The sequence below is a fragment of the Caloenas nicobarica genome, chromosome 8 (genome assembly GCF_036013445.1).
Source record: "Caloenas nicobarica isolate bCalNic1 chromosome 8, bCalNic1.hap1, whole genome shotgun sequence".
NCBI lineage: Eukaryota > Metazoa > Chordata > Aves > Columbiformes > Columbidae > Caloenas > Caloenas nicobarica.
The window spans coordinates 10,595,156-10,614,836 of NC_088252.1; the positions used below are offsets into that span (position 1 = coordinate 10,595,156).

The following is a 19,681-nucleotide window of genomic DNA, read 5'->3' on the forward strand; positions in this document are numbered from 1 at the left end:
AAAATACTGATTAATGTGAACTCAATTATTGCCTTCAGGTCTTTAACTTCTCAAGGTTAAAGTGCAAGTGTGTGCTCAGCAAGGTTGGTGTATACAAGGGCAAAGTTTGCTGAAACGAGGGAAGGACTGTTCTTCTGGACATTCATATGCTTTGAATGCATCTTAAGTATACATGCTGCATTTCAGTTTGGACCAGACCTGTACTTGGAGGAAATCTCCTGATCATCCCCACGTACTGTGCTTCTGTTCACGCTGTAAAGCGCCCTGCAGCATGTAAACCAGACTGCTTTCAGTTGTAATTCAGTAGGACAGGGGTTCCAGAAGGGCCCCTAAATACCTTCGACCACTGGAGGGTATGCAGCACACGGGCTAGAGCTAGTCCAAAGGACAGCTTACGTGTGTGCCAGTCACCAGCTGATCTCCTGCACTGCTTTGTAATATTGATCTATAGCGCAACAAGTTACAGATTTTCATGCATCAGTTTCTTCCCTTTCTAGAGTCCTCTGGCTTCCGTAGTCTCCTAGTTGCTCATGTCTAGATGGACATTCTCATCTTTTTCTTCCACTTAATGGTGATTAGATATAGGGAGGAAATGTATTTTCTGACAACAATTGCATTCCCTTTAAAAGAAAAAATAAAAATCCTTCTGATCTATAAATATTTGTAATGTTTGAGGAGAAAGAGGGAATAAGAACTTCTTCAGTACTGAAGGAATGAAAAATAAATGATTTAAAAGAGCAAGTCTGTTTGGTCTGCAAGTTAAGGTAGGGCAGCACCATGTCACATTGTTGCATGCGTAGGGCGTTCATATTTCTTTCCAGAAATTACCCAAAAGAAAGGCATATGAAACCTGGTATATGCTAGGGTGAATAATGTTCTTTAGACAGTCAACTTGTGTTCACACTGAGCATGTCAGGACCTCTGGTCATGAAACATCTTGGCTGGATTCAGTGTTCCCAGAACAAAAGGCACTGCACTGCATACTGCACACAGAAAGAGTGTGGTTAAAGATCCCTGTACAGCTAGTGACTTGGTGGGAGTTACAGCTGCACTTACAGTCTGAATTGTATTTCCATGCAGTTCTGGATGTAAATGTTAGAACTGAGCACCTCGGATGGTTCACTTCTACAGGCGTTAGTTTGCTGCTGCATTTCATACAAGAAGTAGAGGACATCAAAATTGTCAGGAGCCAAGCTCAAAACAAGCCAAGGAGCGGGTTCTTCAGGCAGCACAGAGTTCAGTAGTGAAACTTCTTCCCTGCAGGATTTTGTGGGTGCTGCAAGTTTACACAGCTCTGAGGAGGCAGAGGAGGTTCATAGGAGATAAGTCTGTTACTTGTTAGTACAGACAAAGAACCACGTTTGAGTCAGGAAGCCCCTGAGCTCCTCGCGGCCCGGGGACAGGGGAGCGCTCTGCAGTGTTACACACGCTGTACCTGCTCTCCTGCTTCTGCCAGTGACACAGACAGGTTATTGGGAGCCTTTGGTCTGACCCACCAGAGCCCATCTTTGTGCTTGATGTACGGTGAGCTTAAATGCGAGCAGAAACTCGAGTACTCGTTGAGTGTTCCCTGAAATGTTAGTATCTGCCACATCAGAAATTAGAGATTTCTTTTTAAACTAAATTTACATCTTGTTCCTTTGCTCCAATTAACCATTTAGTAACAAAAAAATCTGTCAAAAACTAAACAGGAAAACATTTATCAAGTGGCTAGAAAGAAATACACAGATTAAAAAGGACTTCAAAATACAGGAGCAAGGGCCTACACAAAAGATGAATGCACAGCCTTTTTGAGCCAGAACTCATTCCAAATTTCTAGTGCAGCAACTTGGCAATAAAGCTGCAGGTTCTTTCAACAGCCACTGAAAGCTGAACTTACTGTGGCAGTAAGTCTGTATTTTGCCACTCAGGATCTTTTTCCTGTTATTATAATAATTTGCAGTGTTAAATAATGCTGGAGAATCCAATCCTGAAGTTAAAATGGCCACACAGAAAAGGCCACACAGAAAGTATCAATAAATGCAACATCTGATTTCTGGTCTGAACACGCTGGCTGTTCAGTGCCATCATTATGCATTTCTGTTTCCCAGCTCTACTAAGATACTAATCAGTAATATAGTCATGAATGCTGGATAACTTATTTTTGTGTTGTACTGAGCAACAGAAAAACAGAAAATGTTTTTCCCGTCCCTAAGACAGTACATTCTTTGGGCTAGACATTCAGGAGAATGATTTCCTTTTTTTCTTAGTCATCACGCTAGCAGAATTTGTAACAACTATCTTAATTTTAATTTCATTATTATTCAGATAGCCAGTGGTGTCTTCAGATCACTATTCTTAACTAAAGCATCAGAAATAAACATATGCAACAATTTCTATACCTCATGTTTTAAACTGCAGAAATCGTTGGTAATGGAAAGGATGCATTTTCAAGCATTCAAAAAAGCTGTGTTATAAAATTTACTCCTTTACAGAGGTTATATTACAACAGAAGTTCACTCACTATAGGCAAGAGGAAGAAAAAAAAAAAAAGAATTGGAAACTGTAGGCAAAAGCTGGTGGATGTTAGAAATGTTTCAGTTCTTCATAACTCACTTAAGAGATCTCTTGTGTCATGCCATGAAACAATTCTGGTTTTTAAGTAAGCCTGCCAAGTATGTCAACGTAAATTATATATATATATATTTCTGAGCCTTCAAAGCACTTCCTGGGGATGCTGCTGAAAAACAATCCAAAGGCTGGGCAGCTGGTTAGGAATACGTGAGCCAAGAGAGTTCAGAGGAAGATAAAGCAGTGTTGTATGCTGCCCCCTCCAAATTAGAGATGCTTCAGAAAAATGGCTTGCTGGTCTGAAAGGGGGCACCTGCTCACTTAAACTTATCTCTCAGCCTCACAAAAATCCTGAACTCTCTTCTGCATATAACTAACATTTCCAGAGAGTTTGGAAAAATGCCTCAAAATATGGCAGTAGCTGTAGTCACAAATGGTGTAAATTGTGCTAAACGTGTGCTAAGCTTCCCAGATTCCCCGAGATCACTGGTCAGAGGTGATTTTCTAATGGATTCATTTCTTTCATTGCAGCAAGGGAAAGGGAATTATTCCCTGTTAGGACTGGTGGTGTAAAGCGATGATTTATACACTGAACTAGTATTAACTATCCTATAAGAAGTGCCTATCTAGTGTTACAAGCTAACCACACAAGTGCTGTGTAACACACTCAAAATCAGCACATTTCCTCCTGCCTTGAGAAGAAACATTTCTGCCCAGATTTGGTTCCATTTAGTTATATTCAATCTGGCACACATTTTGCTAATTTAGTACGTCAAACCTTTCTGCCAGATATGTCTGAAGAGAAATATGTTCATTTCACCTGGGTAAGCATGAGTTCTGTGTAAGAAGGTATTTTATTGAAAACCAGTGTGTTTAAAAGAGCTAGGTCCATTCACACATGAATGACTACAAGATGCCATTTCAAATACAGTTAATGTTAGTACTCTTTTGACCCATACTTTTTAAATTATTAATTGCATGCCAAAATCATGAAATAATAAAATTAAATGAGTCAGTCTGATGACATAAGCCTTCTACAGGAAATCTCATTCCATATGTGAGAGGACAACCCCACATTTTGCAGTGTTTGCAGAGTTAGGCAAGTTTAATTTTGGAAGTTAAATTTGGGAAAGACAATAGTTATTCTGCCCACAACATTAAAAATAATCGCAGATACTGTTCGCAGTCTGCGAGTGCTCAACCCATGGGAGGGCTGCCCAAGAGCAGAGGACACAAAGCTGCTGCCTCAAGTCTTTATCTGTCATCTGTTGCAATGATTCCCACCAAAATGAAGTACGCTACCAAATCAGTCTTTACAAAACTGCTAAGCAGCCATCCACATAAATGAAAGCTTTCAAGAGCTACAATTAACACACATGAAATAAAAGTAACAATTTAACTTGGAAATTTTATAAAGCCAGAATAAACACACTCCTTAGTCCAAGATAAATAGCCCCGCTCTTGGTTCTGAAGAATGCAGATGTTCTTCTGCCATCTGTACCATGTTTTTTGCATTCCAGCTAACTGCACGCCCAACAAGGAATGAGCTGCACCACTGAACTGTCTGTATTTAATAAAGAAAGAGTCTATATGGTTTGCTAAAACTGCTTATTTTGCTTGGCAAGGCTTTTTCTTCTTTACAAAAAAAATAGTAATCTACAAATTAAATACATCACCAAAGCAATTTAATTGTCATTTTGTTTATGCCTTATATAAACCTTTGTTTTGCAGATCCCAGATACCTTAAACACAACCACTAAAATCTGAAACTAGATAATGAAACAACAGAACCGTCGCTGCTGCTGAATTTAAAGTCATGCCAGCCTTTCTCACTGAGAGGCAAAACTTCACAGTTTTAACCCAGTGCACGTGCCCTTCCTCCCAAAAGCTGTAGCTTATGCACTCCTTTTCCCCTAGTATACCACACAGAAAGAAATGACTCAGTAAATTTTAGGCCTTTTTTTTTTTTTACATTTAAAAATACATTTTTACAGTTGACTTTACTTTGATACCTTCTTCCAGATAAAAAAGATAATTTGAATTTTTGATCCTGTACAGTGAAATCAGTGCAAAGAGGCCCCAAAACACAGGAAGGATTTCACTAAAGCTTTTAAAAAGTAAACTAGCTGCTTTGTTTGTTGTTTGTAAAACAATTAGGGTTACAGAACAATTCAAAGGCAGCCACGCTTTCTTAGCATAGTTGGATGAAATGGAAAGATAAGGAAAATATTTTTATAGATGAGAAGGGAAGTTTTCTACTGTCGGGTTTTTTTATTTATTTATACACTTTTATACACAGACTTGCACTGTTCTTCACCCTGTATCTGTGCTACCAATCTAATTCTTCATATTAGTCGTCAGTTTTCCAGAAGATAATTTTGGAGAAGAAATACAAGCAATCCTGTTTAAAGGTGACAGAAAGATGGAAAAGGGATTCATGTTGAGACACACTGGCCCAGAAATTTTTTGCTGAATTACAGCTCTCCAGAATAGAATCTGTCTGCACATAACAACCTGCTCTTCCCAGGCTCGAGACATGCTGCTTTTCGGTTGGCACAGCACTGCGCATCTTCGAGACTGCAGCATTTAAGCAGGCTCCAGTGTGGTACTAGCAGCACGCCTTTGATATTTACTACTTTCCAAGGTTTGTGCCACTTGAAAACAGCACCAGCTTCTCTCATGAGTTACCTCTGACAAGAATACAAAGGAGCACTACATTAAGAGCATGGGAGCATCGACATAAGCAATTTGGAGTAGGTTCTTTTTGGTGCAAAATTGTCTTGCATTTATCCTTGCAGACTTGCAGTATTCCTGACAGATTTTAAGGGATATTTAGATGCCTAAAAATACTTGCAGTGCACCTACTTGCACTTTTGAGAAGGCATTTAAAATGGAACCACATCTGTAGCCACTTTAAAATCTAGCCTGTTTTGCCCATCTCTTAACTTTTGCACTGTGCACATAAAAAATACAATGTAGTATTCAATGACTATTACATTTTTAAAGAAATTTAAATCTCCTTACTATCATCATTTGTTATGTAAATATTTTTTTATTACCAAAGATTTTGAGGAACCTTTTCTTACCTGCATTAGGATCTTTTACTACAATGTCAGAAATCTCAAAGAGTTTGAGCGGCAATGGCATCTTTCGGTTGGCAGCAATAGTTTTCAGGAGCCCAGGAAGGAGGGTTGTACGTGCCACCTGCAGGACAAACACAAATGCTGCAAGTCAAATATCTTCCAAAATAGCTAATGTTTGTTTTCTTAATTTTGTGTGATGTTTTTTTTTTTTTTTCATGTGTGACAAGAGTTTAAAAGTAGTCAGGTGCAAATACTGCACTTATCTCTTACGATTAAACATCTTTGCTTTACAATTATTAAACTGGAAAATGTAAATTCTCTAACTGTTCTTTATATTGCATTTTCTGAAAGAGCTTATATGTGAGCTTAAGAATAGGTATCATTTCACAGGTGCCTGAGCTGCCATGCAGGGTAGAAAAACAAGTAATATTGAACGAAGTGCAAAAAAAAATCATCTCACTTGTAAGTGTTATTTTAGAAAAATTGAGTGCTATCTGAAATATTATCCTGATACCTCCTGATACCAATGAATGACGTAAGCAGAACCTAAGTAACAGAAACTGATACATTGCAGTTGTGAACAACCTGAAATATACAGAAAATGTGTGCAAAGAGCCAGGAAAGAGGCAAATCCTATTACTGTTCTTACTGTCCTAACACAGCTGGAAGAGGGTCCCTGGCATCATCCTGCCCATGTCGTGCTGCCAGAGGATAGGGGATGGGGGAAAAGCCACCCTGACAACCCCATCACAGTTAGCATCTAAAGCTGGAAGCTTACAGTGCCTCACAAAGAGTCATCCTTTCCAATTTTCAGGGACGCCTACAGATTTTAAAAGACTGAAGCTACTTTTGCCACAAGGAATATTCAGCCGATAATATAATGTAACTGCTTAGCAGCATTGCTGCTGCAAAGGCCTGCAGTCCTTGCAGAACAGGGGTCTGAAATTGTACCTGGCTAGAGGGGCTGCCACTTCTTGTTCACACTGTGTATTGTTTGTTTGTGATACATTCTGTATTGCTCAGCTATAATCACCATGCCAAATGATGTATACGAAGAGGTGATAATAGTCTAAACGGGTTACAACAGTGTCTAGCATCACTGCTTATTTGTGGTACCAAACAGAACACAAAATACATTAAGGTATCAAAAAGTTCTGTTCCTGAACCTCAGAGTAGCAGACGACTGTTCTTAGTATTAGAGGTAAGATCTAAAAAGGTGTTTTAGACACTCAAAGAAATCAGACTGACTGAAGAAGATCTTAAGGAAAAAACACACAAATCACAAAACATTAATACCCACAGACTGCTGAAACTTCTCTAAATCTTTCTAAAGACTGTATTTGTATTGTATTTCTTGGGGGGGGGGAGCAAAGCCTCTAAATTTACCTTGCCTGTAAACTAATGAATGCATCTTTTTAAGAAACACAAAAACTATGAGTATGCTTTCAGGTATTTTCAGAATTGCTGAGAATACTGTACTTGAGTTCTCACTCTCTGCTCCAGCAAAGATCAAATGATCTAGAAATGAGTATTAAAATACCTAAGAGCAATACAGAATTTTAATTTTTAAAAAAGAGTAATAATGGTTAATAATTTAAAAAAAAAAAAACATTTCCTATCCAGTGCCCAGGAAGTGTAGAGATTGCCAGGTCTAGTAGTTCCATTTATATTGAATGGCTGTTCTAAATGTGGGAGTTGATCCATCATCTGGGATTTTCTGTAATAAGGCAGCTCAATTTTGCCACATGCTGTCGTTCAGAGAGTGCTATTTTACGTTACTGAAATACCAATAGTATTTCACACCGAATGAGGTATTTCTCAGTGAAGAAGTAACAGAGAATGACTGACTGCCAGCAAGTTTAGCACATAAATATGCATATCCTCTTTAATGCAGGAAAACTAGCTCTATAGTTTATAAATTATCTTTCCCATTGGTTCCTTTCTTTCCTCTTTAAGTATAGAATCCAGGACAATGTTGTTCTCAAAATGTTATCTGATTTATCTCACCTGAAATTCCGCAGTTTTGGGGTTTGCAATGCGCACTGCTTTTGTTGCAGAGATATCTGTGCCAAGTTTATCTGCAATGTCTTCTTGAGAACACTAAGACACAAAAAACCACAAAGGTCAAATAGTTAACATAGACAGTAAGCCAATGATGAAATTTGATACCAAGAATGAACGATGCAATTGTAGCGCTTGCTCTGAGGCCCAATAATAAATGCTCTCATGTGCAACATCCACTTGTAATAAAAATTAAGCACCGGTCTAAAGACTAAGTAGGAAAACTAGTTTATCTACACATGTCAATTATTAACCAAAATAAGACTAGTTTAAAAACAAACAAACAAACAAAAGGCAAGTGTTTATTTAGGCTTCTGTCATAGACTGTTGTCATCTGTTTTGGAAACAGAGGCTCAGATTCTGCCCCCTGACTTGCAGTGGGTAGGGTATTTTATTCTGAAAATAGCACTGGGAAAGGGAATGGTACCCCAGCTTTCTCACAAAGAAACCAATCTCTTGGGGGCTACTTGCAGAAGGTGAAATACTGTCTATGAAAAACAGGTCATATGGCCAAGCCTGTGATTTTCATAGCTGCACAGGAGTCTTGTAGTTCATTGTTGTTTTCATTTGTTCGAGTTGGAGTATTTCTAAAGCTCTTAATCTCAAGGTGTATTTTTAAGCTGTCAGTAAAGCAATACACATGCACTTTGTCAGGCTCAGATGATGTCTGTGCATGTACAGAACAGATGCTACTGATAAGATCCACACCACAGATTTCCAGAAATTATAGCTTTATTAATGTATTAAAGAAACCAATAGCAGACTAGCCATGTAATTGAGGATTTGCTAGTGTATTGCAGTCTCCCAGAAGTGCTCCTTTTGCATTGGCAGCACTCCGAAAAGTGTGTTGATAGACCAAATGTGAGGAAAATCAGCAGATGATACCATCTGAAGAAGTGGATTATTGAATACCAAAAAACTAAAATCTTAAATGAAGGCTGAACTTAGGAAAAAACTGTTCAACAGTTTTCAGATGTGTATCTAAACTATGGTATGTTACAGTGATTTAAGTAAATGCATTTTGGCTAAATTTGAGCTCCCCACAAAAAGCAATGTTATTGTGCATGAGTATAATTTGCGGCTCAAACCAAGAAACAGATTGTATGCACAAATACATAAGCAGTGTTTGTCATATAACACTGGGCTACAAAAGGTTGTAGCGTAAATGATATTTATCATAGTCAAAGGCCTCACATTGGTGTTCTAATAAAGTGTTGGTGACATAGCATACACTGGGTTTCATCATGCCACAGCAGAAATACAAATATGTAATGTGATAACATGATATACTGCGTGATCTTACAAAATTCTGCTGTTGCAGTTCATGAAGGTCCTCAGTTGTAGTGATGTAATGTAATCAATGTTTTAAAGCCTATTACTTATTCAATGCTGAAAAAATTGAATTATATTTATTAATTAATAAGGAAAATCTAGAAAAGCTTGACCATGTTGTACATATTATTTCCTCAACACAATACTACCCCAGCTAGTCTGAGTATCCTTGTCAAATACTGGCACTGCAGGAAGTAATACTAGTTATTGTCATGGTTACTTAAGTGAGTCACTAACAAAATACTAAAACTGGAATATGTTTTTCAGATTTTAGAATTAGTCCAAGTTTTGCCTTTGAAGCTCCATGAAATCTGAAGGTGTTAAAATTTTATTTAATCCATTTGCATTACCAACATTGGTTGCAATACCTGAGCTTTTCAAACATGTGGAAGTGTTCTAGGAGCCTGCATCAATGTATCTTAAAATCTTTGAGTAAGTTATCAAAAGATAATCTGTGATCAGATACCTACCTCTTACAAGGTTGCATACTTTCAGGGATGTATACTTCTGGCCTTCTAGTAAGTTTTAAGTTCAGGGAAAGGTTGAGAAATTCCATGGAATTTTTAATAGAATATGTGATGGTAGCTCCCCACGTGCTAAAATGTCCACAAATTGCACTTTAAAGCAAAGGCTTTGAGCAGATCTTGCAACAGAAAGGATTTTCTAAAATATATAGTGTATTTTCAATAGCTGACTATGCCAATCTCCACATATGGACAGTTACCATATACATTTGGAAGGCATGGCAGTTTACTTAGTTGTTTTGGTGTTTTGTTTTTTTTTTTAAATAGTAGATCAGGTTCTCTGATCAGGTTCACAGCTATGGCAAAGGGGTATGAACAAGTGGCCATGACAAAGATGATATTTCCTACTGAACACTTCATCTCAACAAAACAACCCTGCTGCAAAATTTCAGTATTAGAAATCACGCCAGCTGTTAGTACTGGAGTGGCACATGCTGCTGCAGAGTCCTAATTCTCCGTAAAAGACTGTTGGCTTGGCTATAACAAATAATATGACTTAGTAACATCATTATTTGTTGTTCCATAAAATAAACAAGCAAACAAAAAAACCCCACCACGTGGTGAAATGTACAGAGCAATCTGTGTCACATCAGTGTGCATTATAACTTTTTACAGGTATCCTTGCAATAAACTCTTTGCTGACTGAAAAACTACTTAGCTTGGTGCGTAATGCAAGGAATCATGGGCAAGTGACAATACTGGCAAGAGACAAATAGAAACAGAGTAATCATTGAACTGTAGTAATATCCACCAGAAATTACTAAATTTTTGTTTCTTTTCCAGATTATCAAACTATAATGAATTTCACATTTGGTGATCAAAGTCTCAAGAGAGACTTGCTGTCTTAGAATTTCATCCTATGAAGTTAAACTGAAAACACTGCTTCAGCAGCTATTTTTGCCTCTATGCTTAGAACTACATGCCACATTAACAGTGACTCATTCAATTTCTCTGACCTAGAAACTCACAAAATATTATACTATCATTCCAAAGCACTAGCAAACTATCACCTGCCAAAACAGTAACAGATAATACTGGTACATTTATACAATAACATTTTCTCAGACCATCCTCTGCAGTTTTGGCTGCATCACTGTTCCAACATGCAACTAACAAAAATATGAAATCCATATAAAATACCAAGGCAAAAGTGAGTGCTTCCGTGAATCCAGCAGCAGCCAAGTCCAGTCTCAGAAGTTCTGTAAGCTTATTGAGGGGGAGCTAAAATGAAACAAAAAAAGTTTTCAACTACCATCTTAAAACATTTTTCTATTCTTTCCCGAGGTGACTCTGCCTGTTACATTGCAGTGAATTCACTAGGGAGGTACTGTGCTTGTGTGCTTAAAATTTCTCAAAGCGTCAGCCAGCTGCCTTTAAGCTTGCCTGAGGAAATGAATCTCCCAATTAGAGATTTAATACGGGCTCCCTACTTAAATCCCTGTCTTTTTTCAAGTACCAGCAACCAACTGGTCTTGGACTTATTCAAATCAGTGGGGCATCTGTTTTGTATCCTATCCATGGTAAATACTTCTCAAGGCAAAGCATGTCAAAATATTTAATTCCTAGGTTCTGCTTTCCCCAAAGCCCTTCTGGCATGCACTAGTCATTTGCTGACAACAGAGCGTTTATTTGAAGGGGCAATCTTACTTGATTAGCTATGGTGTACGTTTTCGGAATAGTCATCTGAATGTTGTTATAACCATAAGCTATTGCTGCATCTTCTACGATATCACACGCGTGGATAATGTCCGCTCTGGTAGGAGGGATTTCAATCTCTAGACTGTTCCCATTCCCTGTGACGTGTGACTTCAAACACATCCTAGTCAGCAGCTTTGCAAGGCTCGATGGAGTTTCACTGAAACAAAACAAGAGAGTAGTAATTTACGGATCTTGCACCCTATAGACTGGCTTTTTAAAGTAATCAGTGTTTCTGCTGCATTGCCTTATATCCTGAAGAATTTCCATGTGCTTTATGGACTGTACATAGACTTAGAATTCCATCAGAACCAGCTCAGACTCTGACTCTTGAGATGGTCATTTTTCTTAAGTTATGTGAGGCCATAAAGAATCATTCACTTTCCTTGAAAACAGGGGAAGAAGTCTTACTGAGTTGATCTAATTACCCAAGATAATCCCTGAATTTTTTCATAAATTTTTTTAAAAATAAAATCACACAATGTAAACATTTTTAAAACAATGCAGTGTTTTCTAGTACTTTTTTCATGGTTAATGTTTATAAGTTAAAACTATGTTTTCATTTGCAGTAACACACCTGATTCCTATTTTCTTGTTAATGAGCTCAGGTTTCACCTTCTCTGTTCGGTAAGCCAGTTCCTAAAAAGAAAAGGCAAAGCTTTTAAGCATACACAATGCTTGCCACTTCTACCTAAGAGGATTCAATTTTGACATCTTAGTAATCTAGCTTCTTCTAATTACAATACTAAAATGACATCCATGGAAGACAAGTGCGGAATATTAGGCTAAACTTAATATTTTAATATAACAGGATTCTTGAAAACATATTTTAGTTAAGCTTGGTTAAGCTAGAAGGTTGAATGCAGCGTGAAATCCCTGTTATTGAAACTTCTGATAATTTCTGATATATGTAAGTAACAGAGTTTCTGAAAGGTTCTAATTGCCAGTTCATCCTAAGTCAAAGCCCTAAAGCAGTGAATGGTCACACATGAGATCTCATGGTCTAGTACAGATCAAATGACTTTTAGGAGGAAGAGGAAAGAAAACTTTCTATTTGTGTATTGGCACAGAAATACCTACCAGTATTTTACTTACAGAGTTTGCAACATATTTAAGGAAGTTATTTTGTATGCATTTACTTAGGTGTTTCTAAACTTCTAGATATACAAATCCATAAAAACCTTGGCAACTAAAACTTTGGTGATTTTTTTTCTCTATTTTATCTAGGGAAACTACTTTGGTTACTGCAGAAATCTCTTCAGGATTCTAGGTCTTTCCTCTGTTGACTAAAGCTGACATTGCTAAAAGAAAAAAGCTAAAATACCGCTGGAAAAACTCTCAGTAAAAATAAATTTCTTTCCCTCTTAACAGTTCGTACTTGCTTGATATATCTAATTTTATGAACTCAACCAGATGTCTGCCTTCAGTTACTTTCAGGAAACAGGAGGAATTGCTTTCTTTATACTTATTAAGAAAACAAAAAAGAGTCCATTACTGCAAAGAAGTCTGCCAGGGACTCCGAATGCAGGCAGATCCACACTTGAAGTCAACATCCTGCCTTACAGACCTTTATATAGCTGGAGCATATAAAGGGAAAGACTGAAAAATCTAGTGTTACAAGGGTATTTTAATGGAAGGGCATTAAAGGTTCCAGATCTGATACGCAAGTTATGCTGAGGCTGATTTCAGTTGTCCACTGGCTTATGACTGAAGGAAATCTTCCTGCATTCATTTTTCCTGATTTGGAACATGTAGGTTTTAAAGGCTTTAGACACAGATTATGACCTTTGATTGTAATCTTGTTGCTGAAAAAGTTCCTATCACATGAACTCTAAACCACAACAGTGGTTACCACTCGTAACTTTAAACCCTACCCTTCTTTTTGGACTATCAGGCTACGTCAGTGAGTCTGTATTTTTAGCCTTATTGTAAATTAGTAGAGCTTCAGAATGAGTTTCCTAGATAAGGGGAAGCTGGGGTTATTTTTTGTGTGGCCAAAGAAGGCCCTGGCTCACTAATATAGATAGTACCAAGCCGAGCTTTTACACTGTCCCTCAGAACCTACATATACTGCCTCTGCAGAAAAAGATGACAGCATGACTCTTACCAGACTTTGTGCAAATAAAATCCTCTCCCCAAGGTTACTGAGCTATCATACCACTACGCTTACCGGATAGATGTGGGTCTTGCCATTAGGATAAACTACTTCCGCTGCTTCAACACTGAGAGAGACAGAAAAACAGAAGTAAAAATGCTTTTAGCATATGGCCCAAATGTAATGTCTCTCTGACAGGAGATTTATACTCACCTGAATGGCTTCTCACAATATTCACTAAACATCGTGACTATAATATCAAGAACAATTTTTGCCTACAAAATAAAGATAATAATTACATTGAAGTCTGTCATCTACTTGTGTTGAAGTAGACAAAATAACAAAAAATGGGGGAAAAATACTGTCTTACACTCTCTTAATTCTATTTAATAACTTACCAACCAAAATCTTAGTGGTCTAGAATACAGATTGCATTTAAAAATTTCAAAAAAGTTTTTCTTCTGTTGCAAAGACATTTATGTGAAATCTTGAAATCTTTGGTTTTCGAGGTTCTGAAGCATTTGTATACCTTTGCTAAACTCTGTTGTGAAGATACGCAGGGTCTTTATTACTAGTTGGAATGTGGTCTTCCCAGCCTTTAGTCTAATCAGTCATTCCACTGAAGTTCCAAGTGAGAATGTAAAGACTGAAGGACTGTGCATTTTTTAGAAATATATTGCCAAATAACCTCATCTGCAAAATCTTTTGGTTTACAGTTAATGTTTGAAGAGATTAGTACAATATAACATAATAATGAGATTCAGATCAACTTCTCAATATACAAGGGGTTTTTTTTCATGCCTCACAGTGTCATTTCTTTCACGTAAACAGAACAGCACTATTTTTATTTTTACTATCAAGGCAAGCGGTAGCAATAGGCAGTTATTTATTAGTTTGCTTAGAAGCCACTCCTCAACGTGCAAATTTCTTGGTGTTGTTAACATATTGTGTAGTAACGTAAGTTAAAAGCATTTTTGCCCTTAAGTGTCAAAATACACACTTTAGGGAAACTATCAATGAATGCACAACCTATATTCAAGAACATGCAATTATAACTGCTAGGCTTTCATGCTTCAGCTTTGAGTTACAGAATTTGCAGATGGAAAGACTTCAATTTGACAATTATTTGCACAGCATCCCTGCTTGAAAAAGATAACTAAGAAGAAAAAGTGTTGTCTTCCTTCCCTCAGCCCACATTTAAAGTAGGAGACAAAATGATTCTTTACAAAGAGTATTCTAGCAAAATAGGCAGTCTTAGTGATTTTACTCTTTTCAAAACCTTTCAGATTTAGAAAGTGTTCAGCAACACCATCCCCTTCAATTTACCTAAATTACTTTATTGTAGAAACGGAACACTTAGTGTCAATATAAAAACACAGTAAAACCAAAATCCAATTAAAACACAACAAGCCTAAAACTGTGTTCAAGCATTCTGCATAGTCCCATGGCCTATTCTGCCCTTTTGAAATGGGAGTTCTGTTCAATAAAGTAAGTACCTGGCTACTGTGGGTCTTTGTATTGGAGCCCAGAGGGAAAACAACAATATTACAGCATATCAGAAGCAGGAAAGATTAACTTACCTTTGTAATATCTGTGCCTGTACATTCAATAAACACATTTCTGGTGTTTACGCTTATTTTTGAATGATCTCCTAAAACATGTAAAGACAAAAAGATGTTAAGAAATGTTATTACTTTTCTTGCAATGATGCTGATACCGACTCCTTTTGTGATTCAGAAAGATCGTTGTCATCTTCCGCTGCCTAAAAAGCCACTATGTCTACTGCACCAACACTCACAATTCTTACCAGAAGAGCAGCTCTTTTTATTTTTAAATTTATAAATCAAAAAGAGAAAAAAGGCAGACCAGACTTACTGACCGGCTTAAGCTTTCCGCTGAAAAATAACAATATCACCTTACGGGTACGGCAGGATGGGGCTGAGGAAGCAAACCCGCTCAGCAGCAGCCATCTGCTGTTGGCCAAGCGCTCCTGCAGCGCCAGAGCAGCCCGGCTTCCCTGCCTCAGGAACACATCTGCATTTCATGTGTGATATGCATAAGAAAGCAGCCTTGGACAGAAAAGTATGAAATGCTTTTTTAAAGGTGATTTAGGTTGATGAATGGTCACAGCTACTTCTGTGAATAACCAAGACCTTGTGATACTGTCTGCTGATATACTACGGGTTTGTCTACATTGGCAATTCAGGTGCCACTGTGGGTTTCTTGTAGGTGTGAATTTGCTTTGTGTCTGTACTTGGAAGTCGTGAGGTGTGCACTGAAGCATTCAAAACTGTTTCTTGTCTGGAAAGAAGCAAGGTAGAAAATACATTTAGGGGCATCATCTAAGGTGTGTCTCTTGCAAATTGGTTGCAAAATCCCCCCAGTAGTTGATTCCCTAAAAGTGGGGTTCTGTTAGCAAGCCACAAGCAATTTAGAGCGGCTGTACAGAAATCTGCCTAGTGTTGCCTGTTAGGTATAGATGTGCAGTGCGTACCTTGAACGAAATTCACTGCTGGTAACCACGCAGAAGGGACACCCATAGTCTTAGAACTGTATGGGATCGTGCGAAATCCAACCTCTCTCCTTCTTGCCTCTCACTAATGCAGACGCACCCCAGGGGTGGCAAAGGGAAGCAAACATCTGGACACATACGGGCACTCTTGTTTCCTTCATTTGACCCTGAGCAAGTGAACCAGCTTCTGTGTTTTAGTTTCCTACCTGAGAAACTAGGTCACGGCCAGACTGGAAGTCAGGTGCACTAAAGATCTTAAGACTGAGGGATCTTGTATTCCCTTCTCTAGGATGCTGTGCTGCACCTCTTTGCAGATGGAATGTACTCAGCTCTTCTGGACTCACTTCAAAGCAAATATAACCTTTCACTTGAGTGCTTGTAGATAATCCAAAAAACCAATACAGATGTTTACATTTCGTTATCAGTTTTAAAAGTACCTTTAACCTGAGAACTTCCCTCAAATACTGTTCTTTAAAACAGAGGCAGGTGTTAAATGTAGCTCAACCTTTTAAATTGATAAAATATTAACAATATATATTGTTTATATGTGGAACACTCCAGAGCTGGAATGAACCTAACAAAGAAAGCTTAGTAGCTGAGAGCACCTTTGATTCAGAACAGTTGTTCTTGCCAGTCCTTGTCACAGAGTTTGAGCTGCCTTTTAAGAAGATTTGGTTAGCTCTTTAAGACACGGGCAAGGTTAATTAGGAAAAGTACATCCAAATATATTATCACTGCAGATTTTATTGGTCACTGTAGGGAAACAATTACTGATTCTTGACCTAAATACATAGGTATGCAGAAAAAACTTTGTTAAAGGAGTAGTTCTTGCCATGTCATTAACTGGTTTCAGTTTAATATGGTTCTCAAAAATCACCCAGCTTCTTTTGTATTCGGAGGAAAGCCATGTTTAGAAACAATGCAAAAAAGTCTAAACCTAGTCTTTTTAACCCATGAAAGTCTCCTGGAATCACTTCTGTGACAGCAAAAGGATTTACAAGAGCTGGTTCACACTGCTGATAAATACACTGGGCTTAAGACCTAGGTAAAAAGATCTCTACTGTGACCACTTAAAATGGAGTACAAAGCAGACTGTTAATTCGTAATCAGTTTACTAAATAATTTCCTACACCTTTCTTTTAGCTAAATGACTGAGGAACAACGTCCACATATGCAAACGAAATGCTTTCCTAACAAAGGTTCCTATTGCAAGGAACCTTTGAGTTTATACCCCACAAATCTAGAAGGGTATGAGGAGCTAAACAGAAAGGTTTGCACTGGGACTTTTACATCGTCTTGGTGAGAAAAGAGGAACCCTAGCAACTTTGGGGAGCAAAAAATTTGGCTGCATTTAAACTGAAATAAGAATCTATGAAATCATAAATGAAACAATTTTAAGAAAACAGAATTATTGATATTATACATCAATTTTTCTGGTAGATACCTGAACTGACACACAAAATAGCAACAGTATAAACTGGCATGAGTAATCTTACCATTGATGATAGGTGGCATGGACAGAACAACACCATTGCTGTCATAAATAACAGGATAAAGCGGCTTGTTTTCTATTAGGTGTAAATAGTGCCGAAGGTGGCTGTCAGTCTGGAGAAACAAAGCACAACCTAAATTTCATATTAGCTCACTTGTGAACTTCCATACTGCCACAATCCCTTGCTGAGAGATCAAGGGGATTTTTGAAAGAGGGAAGGATTGGGCTTGGAGCGAGGTATTTCACTAGCAAAAGTTGTTTGCTCTCAGAAGCAAAAAAACCCCTTTGAAATAAGAGAACTGGGTTTTTTATTTTCTTCAGAAACATTAAAAATTATTTCTTTAAGGATTCTCTCAAAAATGGATGGGCCATGCTGTCCAAACAATGCTCTTCACCACAGCAGACCTTTCACTGCCAAACCCAAGGGCAGAAATCCTTAGTTTATATTAACTTTCCTTAGAACTGATAAAAAATAGCACTTCATTACTTTTAATTATGAATTGCTGAATATTCACACATTTATGCTTAAATTTGTTTCAAAATTTATGTCTGTTCCCATGATATAAGTATATGCTGTACCAGAAACTAATTTGCTTTTAGTCTCTCTGATACTCCTTGTTTCCTAGCTCTCTTACTCATCTTTAGACAGAGATCTTTGAGAATTTTTCTCTGTGACCAGTATGTGTGCTCGAGCAGAGCCGTATATTTTAATGATGGTGATAACAGTGCCATTTTCAAATGCTGATGTTTCAAGCGGCCCACGTGAACATCACAAAACTAGACCTGATACAGTCTTTTCCTGGCATTTACCTGGTTTCATCAGGATGCTGGGCCAAGAGCAGTGTCAGACTTAACTTGAGCCTTTTACACAGCTACACTTGCCTAATATATAGTTGAGTAAATAATTCAACATCTTCCCTAAGTAATTAGCCAAATTAAAATAACATTAAAAAATCTGATATTATTCACCTCAAGCTTGTTGACAAATCAGAGGGTTAATATCAAACTCACTATTCTAAGAGTTATACTTAGCTGCAAAACACCATGATATATCTTTCATAGATGATAAAAATATTCTTATGAATAAGCAAAATATGGAAAGCTCACCGAATGAAGCTTCAGAAGATAATGGTTTTACTTGTAAGAACAACTCTTAACTAACAAGGATATGAGACGTTAAGCCTTGGAAATGTATCTTCCTGCATTTAGTACAAGAAGCCTGAAAGATCCCACTTACCCTATACAGATCCATCATTTGTGAAGCTGTGTACTCCTGGGATTGATTCAAGGGCTTGAATTTAATTTCAGAAGGTGCTTTAGCTGTATAAGTAAATGGACCAGAGATGGTGTCCAAGTCATGGGTACCTATTGCTACTAACGCTCTTCTCCTAGAAAGAAAGAAGGCAAAATAATGATTTTACTAATAATATTTTGAGCTCCTTTGAGATAATCTCATGATGCTCTATATGCCTGTACATTCATAGAATTTGAAGGGCAACTTTGAAAAGCCTAGAAATTATTTTCATGAATAATATTGTATCAAATGTTGACAACACACGTAACAGTCAAAGGCAAATCCAATGGGACTGCTGCAAAATGCTTCTTTCTCAACTGTTGTAGGAGCTGTAACAGCTATTTATGTTGAAAAATATTGAGAGCAGTCAGAGACAGGCAAGGAAATTAGAAGGATCAAGAGAGCTATTATAGGAGATTTTTCTTAGCATGAATATATATATAATGCCTCTGCAATAGGGATGTGCAGCTGTAACATGTGATGAAATAATATATATAGCCAATATAGGCTACTTTAAATTTGAGTACTAACCTGCAAATATTTTGGTGTAGTTTTTCTTGGAGGTCAATGAAACTATCATAACGGTCCTTGGTAAAAGTTATATTACGAAGGACTGCAGCTACAGCATGAGGACGGACTTGGACAGTCTGCAATTTACAACAGCAACACGTTATATATTTCAAGTACACAGAATATACAAAACTAAAACTGATCAAATGTGCACTTTTCTTCATAAAATCCTCTTTTGTAAAGTAGTAATCAAAAGGAAAATTCATGGAAAGACTTCGGAATCCCAAAGGGAAGAAAAAACCAAACAAACCAACCCACTCCAGGTCTGGTAGAGGCAAGGAGGTTTCCAATATACTGTGTCATGGCCCAGAAGGTCAATGCCATGTAAGCATCTGAAACTTTGATTTGATCTGCTACAAGATTCCCCAAAAATATGTTGTCTATTGTTCCTCCCCTTCCCTAAGAATAAATCACAATCAGTAAAGATATTGAAATTTCTTTAGCTCTTATTCTGCAAATAAGATTTCCATCAC

General features: G+C 37.5%; 1 protein-coding gene across 1 annotated transcript in view; it reads right to left on the reverse strand.

Annotated features, from left to right (window-relative positions):
- The window catches only part of FARSB (phenylalanyl-tRNA synthetase subunit beta), a 39,319-nt gene that overhangs the window by 15,862 nt on the left and 3,776 nt on the right, over positions 1-19,681 (reverse strand). The window contains exons 5-15 of the mRNA XM_065640003.1: positions 19,170-19,285; positions 18,582-18,732; positions 17,349-17,457; positions 14,921-14,991; positions 13,554-13,615; positions 13,416-13,467; positions 11,823-11,884; positions 11,198-11,405; positions 10,691-10,771; positions 7,641-7,733; positions 5,637-5,754 (exon numbers count right to left, since the gene is read on the reverse strand). Of these exons, the coding sequence (XP_065496075.1) occupies positions 5,637-5,754; positions 7,641-7,733; positions 10,691-10,771; positions 11,198-11,405; positions 11,823-11,884; positions 13,416-13,467; positions 13,554-13,615; positions 14,921-14,991; positions 17,349-17,457; positions 18,582-18,732; positions 19,170-19,285 (1,123 nt within the window). The remainder of the gene's footprint in view (positions 1-5,636; positions 5,755-7,640; positions 7,734-10,690; positions 10,772-11,197; positions 11,406-11,822; positions 11,885-13,415; positions 13,468-13,553; positions 13,616-14,920; positions 14,992-17,348; positions 17,458-18,581; positions 18,733-19,169; positions 19,286-19,681) is intronic.